This window comes from Anopheles merus, chromosome 2L (assembly GCF_017562075.2).
Source record: "Anopheles merus strain MAF chromosome 2L, AmerM5.1, whole genome shotgun sequence".
Classification (NCBI taxonomy): Eukaryota; Metazoa; Arthropoda; class Insecta; order Diptera; family Culicidae; genus Anopheles; species Anopheles merus.
In genome coordinates, this window is record NC_054083.1 from 20,189,631 (window position 1) to 20,207,177 (window position 17,547).

The 17,547-nt window shown below is 45.5% G+C and overlaps 1 protein-coding gene and 1 long non-coding RNA gene across 8 annotated transcripts in view; one reads left to right on the forward strand and one right to left on the reverse strand.

Annotated features, from left to right (window-relative positions):
- The window catches only part of LOC121593112 (four and a half LIM domains protein 2), a 113,856-nt gene that overhangs the window by 13,562 nt on the left and 82,747 nt on the right, over positions 1-17,547 (forward strand). Inside the window, exons 1-3 of one of the 7 annotated variants that reach the window (XM_041915196.1) lie at positions 1,121-1,685; positions 2,569-3,101; positions 3,166-4,528. In XM_041915196.1, coding sequence (XP_041771130.1) covers positions 1,645-1,685; positions 2,569-3,101; positions 3,166-4,328 — 1,737 coding nt within the window. In that variant the 5' untranslated portion in view covers positions 1,121-1,644 and the 3' untranslated portion in view covers positions 4,329-4,528. Of the gene's footprint in view, positions 1-1,120; positions 1,709-2,568; positions 3,102-3,165; positions 4,529-5,377; positions 5,464-13,076; positions 14,626-17,547 lie in introns of those variants that run through there. The other 6 variants (XM_041915198.1, XM_041915199.1, XM_041915202.1 and 3 more) reach the window with 6 other exon arrangements.
- LOC121593114 lies at positions 1,445-2,654 on the reverse strand. The gene is made up of 2 exons (XR_006004730.1): positions 2,205-2,654; positions 1,445-2,125 (listed from the first exon to the last, which is right to left on the reverse strand). It is a non-coding gene; the product is annotated as an uncharacterized LOC121593114 (long non-coding RNA).

A 17,547-nucleotide genomic window follows, 5' to 3' on the forward strand; every position in this document is an offset into this window, starting at 1 on the left:
CTTGTTTTTGATATGTTTGTTGATAAGAAAAAGCTTTTGCCAACATTGTATTATTGTTTAAAATATTATAGCTCATCAGCAACCAGGTTTTGAGCAGCAACAGAGGCAATAGCTAACTCAACCCGTCCATTAAATGCTGCTTTCAATCAACCTGCACTGCACAACAATCCAATCTGTGAGCTTGTCTTCCTCCCAGAAGATTCACGAAGAAACACACGGAACAAGAATTTGAAATAAACTTGTGCAGGCAATGTGCAAATGCTCACCACACTTTAGCGCATTCGCCATCACCCCACGACCGTCCACCCTGGATGACCTCAAATGCAAATGATGGGATGCGTTTTGTCTGCGTACCCTCGTCCTCGCCAGTCCGACAAAACCAGCCTCCTGAACCACCGCTACATGCAAGATGCACTGTTTTTAGTAAAAACATACAATCGTTTCGATAAACATCCGTGCATCCTCCTCTCGCCGTAACAAAATGGGGTTGGCCGGCAGTGAGGCTTTGCCGACTCATGGGGGGTAGCAATTGGGACGGGGAAAAACCTGTCCCAGGGTCGAGACACAACACCGATGGAAATCAATCAGCCGGTCGTTCATCGCTCTGGTGCGATTTAGCAATGGTCCGTCGACTCTTCGCCCGCTAATTTGCCACGGTTTGACCGCAATGTGGTATTGAAAATCGGGTACGTTGTCAAGCGGGGACAGTTTCACCCGATCAGCAGCCCGATTTATCGCACATTACGAGTTCCGTTCGGGTTCCGGGATACAGAACCTAAAATTAAAAGATAATCTGCAAAAGCTGCTCGTTGCGGGACACAACTGCATGAGATCATACCGGAACAGTAAACCGGCCCTGCTTCATCCCCTCGTTCTTTTAAAAAACACACACACACACCGACACGGAACTTTTGTAAAGAATTGACCGACTCCCAGCCGCTATTGGTGCCGTTTTTGTAGGTTGCAGCAAACGGGAGGGAATGCGCAGAAAAGCTCCAATACGCCGGCAAAGTGTGCTCCCACACACTTGCACAGCCCACGCCTCGGGCGGGGAGGGGGGACCATCGATCGGAGCAGGCGACCACACTCTTTCCCGAAGTGTCTCTCTTACTCTCCAAAGTATGTGTGTGTAGAGAGTTATTTCGCCCAAAAAGGTTTTCCTACCTAATCCGGACCCCGCGGGCGCGCGCACACCGATCGCTCACCGGAGAGCGTAGTGCGGGAGGGACACACACCACGCTCTAAAGCACTCGACGGGTGTAGAGCCACGCGTAGGCGCAGACCAACCCCCCTCCTCCGTGGGGCGTGTGTACCCCGGGGGAGCGCGGAAGGTCGCGCGTTCGATCAGCGGCCGAGATTTCGAATCCCGCAACGGCAGTCGCTAGTTTGCATCTCGACCGGCGTGTGGTTCGCGTGTGTAAGTCGTCGCGCTGGCGTTTCGTTGTTTCGAACGTGTGAAATCCGGCTCACTCACGGTAACGGCACACGTGAGCCGTAATCCCTCCACCATCGCCCATCACCACCACCGTCATTTCCGTGGTGGCCGCATTACCGGAAGTGGTGTGCGCCCATCGGCACATCGATTCTGTTTTCACACCCTTCTCAGAGACAGTGTGAGTGAGAGAGAGTAGCGTCAGGCATGTAATGCAGGAGAAGCTTCGCGACCCAACGGCTGCATCTGGCGAGTGTGTGATAAATCTCTTCCAGCGTGTGTGATAAATCAATTTCAATTGCCCGTCTTGGTGGAAGGTGTACTACAGTCCCGTGAGCGAAGGAGAGGTCTTGAGATTTGGGAGCATACTGCCGAGGTGGCAGCAAACCAGTTAGCGCTGGTGACTTGGCGCTAGTATTAGCCGGCAGATACCGGCCGGTTCACGGTTGCACAGGTCGTCGCCGCAGGTCGTCGTCTGCGCGGTGATCAACATCATCAACACAGGCAAACAGGTTTGCAGCATCCCATAAGTGTGTGGCGTGTGCTGTTGCTGGTGGTGCGTTCAAGCTTGGCTTTTTGGGTGTTTGGGTGCTTATTGCCGACACCGTACCGAAGATCCATAGTGTAAAGATTTGTAATGAGGTACCACACATTGGGAGTTTTGCAATCGTTTCAAGCACGAGCGTGCTTGTCCTAGAAAAAATGGAAAAAGTGTAATTAATAGTTTTGCACTCTTTACATTTCATTGAGTTCTTACGTGCGATTCGAATACCTGTTCTGTGGAGGAGTTGTTACCAAGCTAGTTCAGTTGCCGATTACCTCGTCACAGGGAACAATGCCCTTCATAATAAACCGACGCACGTGAAATTTGCATTGCAAAATGCATTGATCTCCATTTGCGCCAACCGTCCTTCCAAACGGCCCACGCGGGTTGAAGCGTTTTGGATATGCTTCCAGCAGTTCAAACCTCCACCTAGTTCAGGCGACGAACATTCAGCATTGCCTGGCAGTCTCTCCCGTACATCTCAAGTCTTCGCCTTCCTTCTAGTGCGTGTGTTACACTTTCGGTGCAGCATTTTGTAGCGTTTGCTCGTGTGTGTTTCAATTTTTGCCAATTTTGTGATTCACCTTTCAAGGCCTCCCAGCACAGTGATGTCCTTTCTGCGATCGTTTCGTACGAATTTGATACTCAGTACTGCTCCACCGTCAGCCCCAGCAGCACCGAACGATCGAGGCACAATGCGCACCAGCGGTTCGTCCTCCTCGCGGGGCCCGACCGGGACCGGGGCAGGCCGCAAAAACTCGGCGACAACGAGCCGCACCATCGCGGAAGAACCCGAACAGCGCCCGCTCAATGGTGGCCGGCGCAGCAGCAGCCACAGCGTGCAGAGTCGCAGCGGAACGACGACGAAACAACACCACCAGGACCGCTCGTCGGACCGGTACGGGAAGGAAAATCCGGCCCCGATCGTTGTCTATCTCGAGAAGCAGCCAGGCGGCGATGGGAAAAGCCGTCAGCCGGCCAGCATCCTGCGCACGCACACGTTCACGCGCCATGACGAGGAGGAGCCGGAGCGGGTGCGGCACGCGATCACCCGCAGCGACACGTTCACGATCAACGAAACGAACGACGAGCCGATCAATACCGGCACGTACACCCGACCAAGCAGTAAGAAAATCGGTGCTCCTGGTTATAATTCCAATGCTAACACACCCCTTGCGGTTTTTTACAGAAACGGTCCCGCCACCACCCGCGACGGACGTGTTCGAGCCGCTGTATGCGAAGAACATTTCCCTCAGCTCGCAGGAAAAACTCCCTACGGTGGTGGATTCGCGCACCTATCGGCGCAAAAAGTCGCTCAAATCCTCCAAACCCGTCCAGAAGGTGGAAAGCTTCATCAAGCGGTTCGAGCGGACGCTGTTCCACAAGGGCAGCGGCAACGCGGGCGACTCAAAGCGCCAATCGCGCAAAGGGTCGACCGCGTCGGAGGCGTCGATCCCCGCCGGACCGCGCTTCCGCGACGTCGGCATCAACTGCAAGCTGGACGAGGAGGAAAAGTTTCGGGCGAAGCTGGAGGCGATCAAACAGTCGCGACAAAGCTCGCGCGACTCGCTGGTCGGCCAGCGGGAACGCAGCTTGTCGCCGAGCAAGACGCGCTACCCCGCCAACGGCGCCGGCACGTACGATCGTCGCTCTTCGCCGTCCCGGTCGGCGGGCGTTATGGTGCAGCCGCTGAAGGAGGACAGGCACGGCTACGGCAGTGGCAGGGATAGTGTGACGCCGCCGTTCGTTGCGGCGGGACTTCCGGGCAGCCGATCGACCCTATACCATCGTCCGACGGAGAGTAGCATCCTGAAGAGCAAGCAGAAGGAAATAGAGATGGGTTACAGTGTGGTGCACAAGCGGCAGACGGCCGGGCTTTCCCTGCCCACACCCACCGAGCAGCGGGGAGCGCCCGATCGGGGTAAAGCACTCGCGGAAGGGTCGTGGCGAACTGGGCGTGAATCGGTCGAGCAGCAGCAGCAGGAAGGGCACAGGGAGCGCCATAACGCCCGCTACTCCACCTCCCGTCGCGACACGTACCAAACGCTCAAGGACGAGTACGAGGAGCGGCAGCTGCAGCAGGCCCAGTCGGTCACCAAACCGATCGGCATTGCTAGTCCACGGATGAGCGCGGTACGGCCAACGCACCCGTCCTCCTCCGACGGTGGTCCACCGTCGCCCCTGTTCGCCGTGCGCAGGAAGGATTCACAGCCCGAGCTGCCGAAATACACGTTCGGGGCGGATCTACAGCAGCGGCGAAGCCGATTCCAGCAGTTCCAGAAATCGTTCAAAAAGATGGACGACAGCGCGTCGGAAGTTTCCGTCCAGCAGAGTTTCTTCGTGCCGATTTAGAGGGATTGGATTGGTTCTTCTTTTACCACCTTCCCGGGGTTTCATTCCAACACCTAAGCGCTTGTTTGCTTTTACTGTATGTGTGTGTGTGTGTTTGACTGTGCAGTACATAACAACTACTACCTTTAAGGCAGGGTGCAACCAGAATGCACAAAAGCATCATTATTCACATGACAATAAAACGACATTTTGCAAAGCAAGCCATGGTGTACTTTACTACATTTTCCTCCCAACTGTGTGGCATCGAAGAGTTAGAAATTTGAAGAAGCAACGGGACAACAACTGAATCTGTTTCTACATTAAAAATACATTTTTTGTTTATTTTTTTCGCATTCAAAAAGCAACGTTTATTTTTTACGTGGTTGAGTTCAAAGTTCGCTTAATAATCTGGAAATTCGAATCTTTAAAAAAGCATCCAACGAAAGTGCGATTGTTTTTCAAATTCTATTCCCTCTCGGAAGTCCTATAATGAACCGTAAACTGTACCATCTCTTGTTTTCGTCACATCCGTAACGCATAAACGGAAGCTAAGGGTAAGATTCGTCCGAAGTATCGCTCGAAACGGCAAATTTGAAACGTGAAAAAATCTGAAATTCCACCAGACCATCGAGCGAAAGTTAGAACCACTTTCTCACAACTTCTTCAATCTGATATTCAAAGCAAACAAAGTTCCCTATTCAGCCTCATGGTGGTCTCTCACGGCTTGGGCAAGTGGACCGTTTTCTTCCCGTTTCTTCACATCTGCTTCGCATAAACAGAGCCCTTGGTCCTTGAGAACGGATCGAATTCTCTACTACGCTCTACACTTCCTTCTCTCTCTATCTCTCTTAAGCAAGAACAAATGCACAAACGCGTTTGTGTGTCATGGTATGGCACGAAAAACAGGGCCACTCACAGGGCTTATAACATAAACATAACGAATCACCCCTTAAACCGGCTTCGTCGACACGTTTTTGATGCGTGAAACAAAACCGAGATTGTTCTCGCCATCTCTAAATACAGCACATAATTGCGTAAATCAAGTAACCACATCCGTTGTCTCGTTTCAGGGCGTCATCATTACGGAGATCTTCGACGGAGCCGAATGCGACGATTGTCCGGATCGGTGTCCGGGGTTTACGGCCCACGCCTGGAGGTAAGTGATGGTGCTGCTGGGGCTTCGGTGGCTGGAGGTGGTGGTTCGGGGCCACCCACCCATTTCCGGGAGCTTTCTTTCGTCCACCCGTTGCGGTCAGCCCGTTACGATGCGGTTGCTTCCGCTGTCCGGCGGAGTGGCCCTTTTCCGGTTGGTGATCATGGTGCCGGTGCGGTAGGTACTTGTTTTTCAGCTCCATCGTTGGCACCTGGTAGGCGCCGCCGGCCTTTATACGGTGGTGCAACACCTTCCTGCCTCGCTTGCGTTTCTGGCAAATGCGCATAATGTGTCCCTCGCTGCGGCACAGAAGCACATGCGCGTGGTATACCGGCAACTATCCGCCCGGTGGTCCGTCTCCCCGCAGGCCTCACAGCTTTTCGCCGGCTGTCTGGTGGGGCAGCTCTTGCTCGCTACCACTTGCGGTGGGTTCACTTGCGAAGTGGTAATTCCCTGCCCAAAAGCAGTTCCACCGTGCCATCCCGCCGTCGGGAGATGGTGTTGGGGCCGGTTCGGATCCACCCACTGGAACGCTTCCGCGTCCCAGGGCAGTTGGCTGTCGTATTCGCTGTTGAAGCTGCTACTACTACCGGTCGATTTGGTCCGCTTCTTGCTTCGGCAGCACAGCAAATTCCCCATCGCTTTCGACGTCTAAGCACAGCAACGAACGATCACGAAATGAAAAGACGCCACACTTTGGTGACAAAATACTGAGAAATTGGTTCTGAACGCTTGCCGGTCTCTGCTGTTCGTCGCGCACGCCGGCTACGATTGTTCTTTGAACGGAGCTGTCAACTCACCACCACATACACACACCATACGCTTTCCACTCAACAGGTCCTTACCACACCATTTACCCACCATCACCACCACTATAAGTGCATTTGTTTACATTCACGTACACGTTCCTAAATCGAGCTATAGACTGCATCCCTGCCGGGTTGGGGGTCGCAAAATGTGTTTATATTAATCGAAACAATTGCCAAGACGCTTTAATTGCGCCTAGTGTTGCTTTTGTGTTGATTTTCTCTTAACCGAACCGGGCACATCCGAACGATGTGGCCCTCCCTACGGCAGTGGAAGCACAACCGTTTCGCGTATCGGCAACGATCGACCGAATGATCCGCTTCGCCACACGCAGTACAGCCGCCCTGGGTACGGTAGAACGCATGAGGCTTTTGTGGGCCGCGAGCCGTGCGCGACCGGCTCGAATTGCTGCTGGAAAAAAGGTTACCCATCGTGCATCGACTATTCGCTTGTAAGCACACACTGAAACTGGGGGCAGCCAGAATGGTAGCAGAAACTTTGGACTCTATTCCATCGTACCGGTTCCGGCTTAAACTTATACATGCGCAGACACAAAGCGATAAGGTATAAAACCACCTCTATTGCAATGTTGATACTTGCGGCGAGCCTAGCTCTATTGCAAATGATGAAACCGGTCGTTACATTTGCACCGCAAATCAGGTGATCGAGATAAGGGTTCATGACTCATTCGCATCGTACCACGTACTATACTAGAACGTGTGCAATTTGTTGTATGGATTTTGCGTTGTAGTGTGCTGCATTTTGTATAAATCAGGATTTTTCTTGCTAATACGTGCGGCTCGTCGGAAGTGGTTACTTCCAGCTTTGAGGTTAGTATCGAAATCCATGTAACAAACATGCTTGCTCGTTCTGACAGATTGGAATTGTAATGCGAGAAAGCGAGAAGGCATGATTGTTTTTGTTGGATCAGCGTTACACTATTTGCGCTCCGCGCGTAAGTGTGCGTGATCGCTGTCTTTCATTCCAGTGTTTCTTAAGCATTTGATGGGTTGGGGGAAAGAGTAATTTAGCTGTTGAAAATTTACATGAATAATTATTCATAACATTACCATGTAGTCCTTAAATGTGAAATGCGTAGTACCTCTTATACGCGAACTTGTAGGGAAGCTATATTAATTTAGCTCAGCTCTATGTTAGCAATTAGCTATACAGTAGAACCTCTCATAACGAGTTTTTCTAAGAGCAAATCCAAACACTCAACAAATACCTCCCAGTTGACTCCAAAAGCCGTTTACACCTTGTAGTTATACAAGATCGGGTAGTTGGTGAATCTTTGTTAATGTGTATGTAACGTGCATCGTCATATCTGCGAATCGTCGCAACTCGAGTGGGTCGTAACTCGGGGAACGCCTGTACAGTCTGAACTCACTGGTTGAACTTCGATTCTCTACCGAAGTAAGTAGTAATTTAGAACTATTGAATATGTGCTTTTTAGTTGGCACGTTTTTCCGTACAGAAAAATTTCAAAAAATTATTGGCATGTCATGAGATTGTTTTGATTTTTTCAGGCTTTTACATTCAAACGCATACTTTTTATTTGAACTGTCAGCCAACTATCGAGATTTCAACTAAAAAGCGTTCAACTATTGAATTCTGACTGTATTATGCAGTCATTTTTCAGATTTTCATCTGCATATATGCTCTCTCTATTAGCACATTATGTTTTCCTGGAATCAATTATTTCACTTTTCGTGGAAATTATATGCAAGAGAGTCCCCTGCATAACGAGTAACTGGAACGGATTAATTTCGCAATGCGTGGTTCCACTTCACTAGACATAAATAACTTTATTTTGGCTTAAACCATGAAATTAAACTTAAATCAAAATTATATATGTGTAGTTTCTTCTCGGGCCACATTAATATCGTATCTCGGCAAACAAACTGTTGAGAGTAGGAGTGCAACATAGTTGTTATTGGTACATTTCATTATATCACGAATGTTAGAATTAGAAACAAAAAATGGAAAGAGCACTACCGGCACAAGTATATAATCGTAAACATGTAACTTATTCATTCATGCTGAGATATTTTGTGTTGTGAAACAATTCTAACGAAAATGAAAATGATAAACGAACATGTGCGAAAAACTCGCATGGATTGAACTCGTTATGCGAAGGTCTCCTGTACAAGAACATCATATCGCATAAAGAACTATAATTATATCTAGTTAAACTTCTGTGCCATTAGCAAGAAACACGATGTGATTGATATTTTGGATAACAACCAGTAACTGGATAAAATAGTTTTCTCAACAAGAAATATTCTCCCTTAGTGTGATTTTGATTCAAATTAAACCAAATTGTAATATTTTTATTACAGTTTTTAAAAGCAATATTCACAAAAAGTTGTTTGAGAAGCACTGTATTTCAAACAAAGTGGAGGCGCATTTTGCTTAGCCAGCATACAAACGCGCCCAACATATCCACTCTCACAGTACAGTTCGAATCACGCAGCAGAGCAGACGCTAGAAAGTGCATAATCTTCAATCGCTACGATGGGTCTTGGAAACTCAAAATCCGAAAACAATCCAATTCGCCACGGAAAGGGGAACAATGTTGGTCACAATCATTACGGAAACCAGCCCAAGAACGTGGCCAAGAGTGGAGTAAACCATCGTTATGTTTATGTAAACTCGCACCAACCCGTATCGGATTGGCCAACCAGCGTCGTCCGTCCTCCGAGACAGTTGCAGCATGCTGGAAAACAACAGCAACATCAACACCGGCAACCGGAACATCGCCAGCAGCAGCAGCAGCAGCAGCATTCCAAGAAAGTGGTGGTTGAGCGGAACAAACCGCAATCGAAGCGTGAATGTAATGTTTGTGGGCACGAGGGCCACGCCAGTGCACGTTGTAATCATCGGAATCAAACATGCAACATATGTGGCCAGGTTGGACATTTAGCCTCGGTGTGTACGCAAAAAACACACCATCCGAATAGTATCTACAAGCCAAGAACGGCGGGAGGAAACCGACCGCAGCGCTATAATCAATATTAGGTAAGTTGGGTTGTTAGATTGTTAAAGATATAATTAGTAATTAATTGTGTTGTGTTCTGTTTTAGGACCATCATCACCACACCAAATGCTCAGTCACCTGTGATTTCAAATCATCGGTTATTCTGTAGGGGTTAAGTAAAACGGTATTGACAACGATTCAGTATGAAACCCCTCCAGCTGAGAGGAATTTACAGCGGGGAGTGCAACGTGTTTAAAAATCTTCACGGGAATTGGTCGAATTACTTTACGTTAAACTTTTGTCGTATTATTTACAACGTTGTTTGTATCGTTTCATCGTAATGTTTACCTTTTATGTGTAATTCCAAGCCAATGCAATTTAAGAAACACACTCTTATCATTGCTGTCGAACTGCTATACCGCTACCTATTTATCGTCAGGGAATGCTTGAAAATCTGAGATAATAAGACACATTTTCTGTGCGATTCATTAGGGCTGTATGAAGTGATCAGGTCAGAGGGACTGACAAAGAGCGGTAGCATTCTAGGTTTGTAGTTCTCTGTTGCAGAAATAATTGCATGCTGTTGTTGTTTCGATTAACAGTTATCAGTTATTTTTTTCAAGAGTTTCGAAAAAGCATAGGAAGAATATAATATTTTATGCTAAACGGTTAGCTTATAATAAGGACGTAATATATAACATACTAAGATTCCACAAAAATCTCAAAATCTAATATCGAGAAGATCGATTGAGGATCATTTCGAGAGGCGAGCAATTTGGTATGTTGAACAGCTATTGTTCACGCTTCATAAAATCCCATACCGTTTGGTGATTGTTACGTGCCATGAATGATATTTAAGATTTTCATTCTTGTTTTCTAGCCAACATAAGTAAAGATTATGATAAAAATTTAACTTAAAATACTGGTATTCAATTTTTTGTTTTATAATCAAAGTAAGCCTTATTTATAGATCCAATGGTATCGGTTTGTTGTTTGAGGATCCGTAATCAATGCAATCGTGTTACGAGGAATTGTAATTTTTCATCATTCAATAGCACCAGTAATAGCAGAGTTGGTGAATTATTCCTGTCTGGTACACCAATAGCTGTCAGTATATGCCTGACATAGCCAACGGGGTCTGCCTATCAGTGAATTGGTTGGATTACTCACAGCAGGAATACCAGACATGCAATAATTATGTAATCTCAAATACGACAGCAGCTATTGCAAACCCGAAGCTATGCGTTCTTAGTTGTTCAAATAGAAATTCGATGGGACGCATTCTAAACGCCAGTGCGCTTTTGATATGGCTTTCCTAGCCCAAAAAATAGTGGAATCGATTCTTATCACAAGAATACTACACGTATTATTATTTATCAGCTGCCCATATTATCAAAATACGCTTGTGTAAAGGTTTGTGCGTTAAGTGCAAATGCTTACGTAGTACAATATTTTGCATTGCATGACTTAATGAAATGAATTATTTTTTTCTGATAAAACCTATAAAGCAAATAGGTTTCTATCTAATCACTGGGTTTGGTAGGTGGTTGTTTGTTTGTTGTTATCCCTTTTTGTAGTATTTGCTCCGTATACAATAATCGACGGAGTGGAAGATGGTGTTAGAGTGAATAAGAGCCAACATCATATTGTAAAAAGGAGGATTTTCGTTGTTTGCGGTTTTTCTCCCGAGGAGTATTACTTCCTTGCACTAATTTCATTCTCTTCTCTTCTTTTGGCTCAACAACCGATGCCGGTCAAGGCCTGCCAACCCACTTGTGGGGTTGGCTTTCAGTGACTTATTGATTTCCCCCCATAGCAGGATAGTCAGTCCTACGTATGGCGGCACGGTCTATTTGGGGCTTGAACCCATGACGGGCATGTTGTTAAGTCGTACGAGTTGACGACTGTACCATGAGACCGGCTTACTAATTTCATTATTTCCTTATGATACAATTTCCTTTATGTCTGGCCGTCTTTTCTAAAAAATAAATGCACTACAATCCTATGGAGATGCCTATCGAATACAACATTATACAACTATTCGCTAAAAATCTTTCCTAAGATGTTGCAAGTAATGCTTTCTTTTGCGTTATTCAAATTCACTAAATCTACTTGCCGAATAAGTTTAACACAATTTCAATCAACATCTTATTATAAACCCGCAACAAAGCTACATAAAATCTATCTATAAGTATCCTGTTATTTCGGTTTGTATAATGAATTAGTGCATTTGGGTCTAAAGTAGTGGTGAGAGCTCAGAATCGGACCAACCCGAATCCGGTTCCGTGTTTGAAATCAAATCAGGATTGACTTCAAAAATGGAATTAGCTCCGGATTGAGAATCAGTTCTTGAATTGAAATAAGAAGTTTTAGAAGCGAAATCAGTCCGAAAATCTCCATGATAATGAATCGTTTACAAGTGAATTTTGATTCTTTGCGGCTATCAAAACGTAGCATCATTGGACCCAAACCCCTATTATTATGGGTATGCCAAAACCGACTCCTTTTCGAAGCCGATTCTGATTTCGGAGCCAATTCCGATTCCGGAGTCGATTTCGATTCCGGAACCTATTCCGGAAAAGATTCCGATTCAGGAAAATGATTCCGGACCTACTATACGAAATCGATTCCAGAAAGCTTCGGAGCTAGCTGGAATCTATTCCGACGAAAACTTCATTTTTCCCATCACTAGTCTAAAGTCTACGTGCGTCATTACGCTGCAGCGTAGTTTATAAATTTCACCTCTATATTCACCACTTGCCCCATTGCCGATTGGTAGTGTGGTGATGATGCGATGACAAATTGTTATATGGGAATTTTCTGGTTACACTACAGCGGGAACTTATTTTATTAATGTTATTTTACCACTATAAACGATTTCCAATTACGTAACTGCTTAGATTACACCTCCATCTGCCGCTCGGTAGGCAATTCACTGTTAAACTCAATATTAAATGGCATAATGTGTTAGTATTAACTTGTTTAACCATCGTTGAAATCTTTCATTTAAGCATTTGGATATTGAGGCCTTTGTGCCTTCTCTTTCACTTTCCATGTAAGCACCTGTGTATTTTTGCTACTTTAAAATTAACAAGATAGAAGAAGTAAACTGGAAGTGTAATTAAAATGTAATTAGCAGAAGGTTGATCTGATTTGCTGCCGAAATAAGACAACCATCTTAATAGAATTACGTCAGCGGATGATTGTGTACACCGCGAAGAGCGAAAAAAGGCGGAAGAAAATGGTATTGTAAAAAAAGAGTGGTGGTCGGACATTAGCGCAGTGCTGCTCGATTGGTGGACTAACGATTTTTTTTATTGCCCTGCTGCAAGGCTGCACGTGTGTGCGCGATCACGTTTGCGCCATCTCACCAACACACCAGTACCCCGTAGCAATCCGTAGTTCTGTTTTGGTTTTTGAATTCGTCGTCGATGGTAAAGGCACGGTGGACTATGCATGGGACGAAATTGGACAGAAAATTAATTAGAAATTAATTTAAAAAATCTTTAACCAACTTCAGTATTCTGCTTTGTTGTTGGACTAGGAACGCTTTTTGTGATGGTCAGTAAAATAAAATGAGTATTATTGAAATGTTAGCGACTCATGAAGTAAACCTCTTCCCATCACCATCATCCCAGGCACCACATTTTGGACAATGCGTAAGCATAGTTACGTACACAGTGAGCTCCACGGTCTTTGCACATTTGCACACACCACACACACACACACACACACTCGTAACCCTTTCCCCCGCCACCTTTGATCGTAATTGCTTCTCGCTCGCGTGTGTGATTTTGTCGCCGCCGGAGCAACAACAGTTCCACAAATCCGTCCAGTCCGTCCCGTTCGCGTGCTTGCGTAGCTGTCGAATTTCACGACTGTTGGTACAATTCCGTCCACATTTTTGACTACAAAATTGCATCTCTATCTGTGCTGTGTGTTTGTACAAGTTTGTTGCACTTTGTTGGATCGATACGCTGCGATCAATCGGTGTTGAAGAGTCACGAAAGAGAAGCAGCAGAAATTGTGTCGTAAAGTTAGACGTAATACAAAGAAATCGATTGTGTTTTTGTCTCCTCTCCCTGTGTGGATTGCGTTTACGTATTGGGCCGTGGCTCCAAACCGGCAAAGTGATCGTGTGCCTTAGCTTCATCGCGTTCTGTGTAAGCTGTTCGATCTTCAGCATAAATCGTGAGGAGGAAGAAGAAAAGAAAAAAGCATAAAAAAGGTCATCCATGGCGTACCAAACCATCTCGATTACATAAAGTGCCCAGGCACGCATTCGAGCACACAGTGCATTTGTCTTGCCTTGGCTCTGTGGAGTGACATTTTGAAGAAGGTGTTTTTTTGTGCGGTGCGGTTGTGTTGTTTCGTTGTTTTTTTTTTCTCTCTCGCTCTCTACGCTGTCCGTCACGCGTTTGGCCATGTGTTCTCGGAACAAACTGGTGCCCGTTTAGGCACAAAACCGTCGATACATCGTCCGTGCCTGTGTGTGCCTGCCCGTCGTTATCGCACACATTTTCGGTACCTCTTCGCGGGTAAAGGCAAACCGACACCGTTGTGCCTGTGTGTGTGTGTGCGTATTTACTGTGCGCTTACTGCTACGGTAGTGTAGGTGTGTTTCAGTGTGTATTGTTGTATGGGTAGACATTGTATGTTGGTACCACTTTGCAGTGCGTGTGCTGCATCGCAAAGAAGAGCAGCAGACAAACAAACCTCACATACCCGCGCGAGTGTCATCCGTTCCACTTGAATTGTGAAGTGCCTTCCATCATCAAGTTTCATTCGTCGTTGACCAGCACGCCCTTCAACAGCGGCTCCTACCGAACAAACCGATACGCGCCTCATACCACGTCGCCTCCTCCGTCCTCGATTGTGGGAGTTTTGTTTACGTTTTAACGCGCCTGTGTGTGTGTGTGTGTTCAAATCGCGTTACCGTATCGACTGATAAGCTGCTCCAGTGGGAATCAAGAAATGCGTCTACCGAACGAACAGAAGTCGGTGGCTGCGTCGTCGGACTTTGCCCGTGGTGGCAGCCTTTTTCGGAGTCTTCGATCGCGTCTGTCGGACGCCGTCAGCGGTGCAGCACCACAACCGGCGAGAGTATCTGCGGGTCCGGCCGTGCCCGAACGTGAAGGGCCAGCGGGCGGCGGCGGCAGCGGCGGCTCTGCGATGGATGCAAACGGGGACGCCGTGGGACGGCAGGGAACGATCGAGGTGCAGCCGGTGATGATCCGCAAAACGCCGAAATTTCCATCCCGCGAGCGCCATCTAGCGATACGGCGCAAGAATCGCGTGCCACCGGCGGAGATGGTCGAGCTGGCCGCTTCCTGTCCCGGCTCGCCGCTGTCCGTCACGAGCGGTCGGCGTCTTAGCAAGTAAGCGAGCGTAAAGCGTAATCCCGTTGATCTCATCCTAATTACAGACAGACTGCCCAAGAGAGAGAGAGAGAGAGAGAGGGACCGAGGAAGGGCCAATAAAAAATGGATTAAAGCTCACTGGCTCACTGCCACTAGTTTGGAGAGAAAAGCTCCTTCAACAAGGCAGCCACCACCGAGGGTCACCGATTTTGTGGCTCTTCTCGTTTAAATATAAGCTACATAGACTTTAAGATATTTCACTGTACTGATTTCGTGCTACAGGATGCGAGCAAATACTATTTTCCTACATGCAATAAATCGAATGCATTTACAAGACTAATTAGGTGCAATTAATGACAAAAATTTTTATGTTGAATTCCGTTTCTCTGTGGTTATTATTTTCTTTACTTTCATAATGGCTTTGGTCGTGGTACAATCATCAACTCGAACGACTCAATAACATGCCAGTCATGGGTTCAAGCCTAGAATGGACCGTCCTCCCGTAGAAATGATTGACTATCCGGCTCCGTGGTAATGGTAATGGTTGGTTTGGTTGGTTTGTTGAAAGACGAATCTACTTGTAACTTTGGGACACGTGTTAAAGGGTTCATTGTACCAGTGCTTTCCTACCTTTTTAGGATCATGGACCACTCGTGTTTGAAGCAACATTAAGGTTATCTGTAAAGTTATCTCGACAAGAAGTTGTCTTAAAGACAAGACTCGTTGTTTACATTGCAACTATCTATTTTTTTGTACTGCTCATTGCTGCAATTGGGTTTGATAGCTATTTATTATTGCGCTATAACCAAGTTATTCGGATGTGTAAAGATACTGACCAGCGAATGAAAACCTTGAAAAATTAAAGAGTAATGTTTTTACTTCCAAAATTAGTCGTCAAATTAGAGTCGTCTTGTTTTGCCTTACGTATGCGAATGAGCATCACCGTATTTTATTTTCTTATTTTCACTTAACGCTGTTTGTTGATTTTATTAAAAATGTTCATCTGGTTTACATGTGGTTTTGGTTACAGTTCTTTATGAAGGTATGACGGGGACGTTATTTAATTGGGGTCTCCATTATTACCCGAATGTGTTCAAGATTTCCTGTACTGTACATAATATTTATAAAAAAGGGTTTCTCCTTGTCTCTCAAATGCATTACACACAATTTTAACTGTACGATTGGTTTTTTTGTGATGCTGCGATTAGTTACCGACAACATAAGGTTACTTTAAAAGTATCATTTCTGTCTGCGCCCGAATGTTTAAGGTACAGATCCATGCAAATGTAAATGTGGTCCGTCATGCTATGCGGTATGCCTATTTTGTATTTTTTCCAATGGTCCGTTCTCGGTTTTTTTGAGCGGTTTTCTATATATCTTCATGCTTCACCTTATATGTTTATATATTAACATCTTTTGCGTTTCTAAAACGTTCCTAAACACACTTGTGATTTTATGACCTCTGTGTCTTGCGTTGGTTATCTAACAGGATTCAATTTTCCATATGCATTTTGCCTATTGCTTCTTGCATTTCGCAGTGTATAGGTGGTCCCCGAGATACACGGTTAATCGGGATCGGAAACGATCGCAAAATACTACGTATCTCCAATTTCCGCGTAAGACGAATTTCCAGCCAAAATATTACTAATGTTCGTGTAATTTTGCCTGAAGTGATAGGTTTTAGTTAATAAATTTATTGTTTGATATAATGCTGACTGTGAATTACAATTGAAAACCTTCGTGAAAGAGTTATAAAATTAGACTAAAAAAAAAAAATATTTTGCATGATATAATTGATGTGTCAAATCGGTAGAATTTGCTCAAAGTACTGTAAAATTTATAAAAACGCGTATCTTGAAATCCGCGTACTAGGCGGGAAACCGCGTACCCTCGGGGACTATCTATATTTCTTATTTTGTCTACAGACCTACGCTACCATTTTTTATTATTACCCTACGCTTACCGGGCCGTTCCAAAAAATTGCTTGTTTCTTTAGAATGCTTTAGTGCATTTATCAGTTATATTTTAAACGGGCTTTTTTATTACTAAGGGGTTTCTAACCGGATGTGTCAAACTCGATATATGCTCAACGTTACTTTTAACTATTTGTTCTGTGAAAGGTGATGATTCTATGATAACAAAATTTTGCATAACAGAAATGCTACACTAGGAATTTAAAAGGCTTCCAATTGGTTGTATATCTGTCTGGGTTCTGTATAACAGATATACTTCAAAAGTACCACCTACTATTCATTTTGTGGCGATTCTGCTAGTCAGGTTGTAATTTAAAATTTTGATTACAATATTTAAAAAACTCTTTGTGATGCATGTTCCACAAACATGTTTTTTTCGAAGTTATGTTAATGCTGCGTTATATTTTACGCTTCACATTTGTCACATACATAATTGACACTCAAACCACTTTAACAATATCCTTCTTCTATGAAGCGTACACATGATCAGTTGCAATGTCCCTTGCGAAGGTGTTGAAGGGAGTAAATAAAATAAATAAAAACGGCAGCTAACGAAAGTACTTGTGGGTAAGGGAGCACGATAGTTTAAGGAAGGAGTCGTTGGCCAATCCGTGTACGCAAGCCCTTACTTTTGCTGTGTGTTTGTTTGTCGGTTGATGGCTTCTTCGTCAGCATTTCCGTCCAGCAAAACGAGTCATGATAATCATAATCATAACCATGACTCGTCTTCTTCCCACTTCGGGTAGGGGGGGTTTTCTTTTTTTCGCTTTTTTCCCCATGTACCTACAGCGCCGTTTGTTACCCTCTTAGGGTTTGCTATTTTCGATCGGTACGGGGTTTTCCCCCGAAGGATAAGCCATAAAATGTCGATGCACATTTACTCGCTCCTGTGTGTGGTACCCGAGGCGTAACTGCTTTGCTAAATCCCACCCCCACTAGTGTAACATTAGGACAAGGACATGGCCAA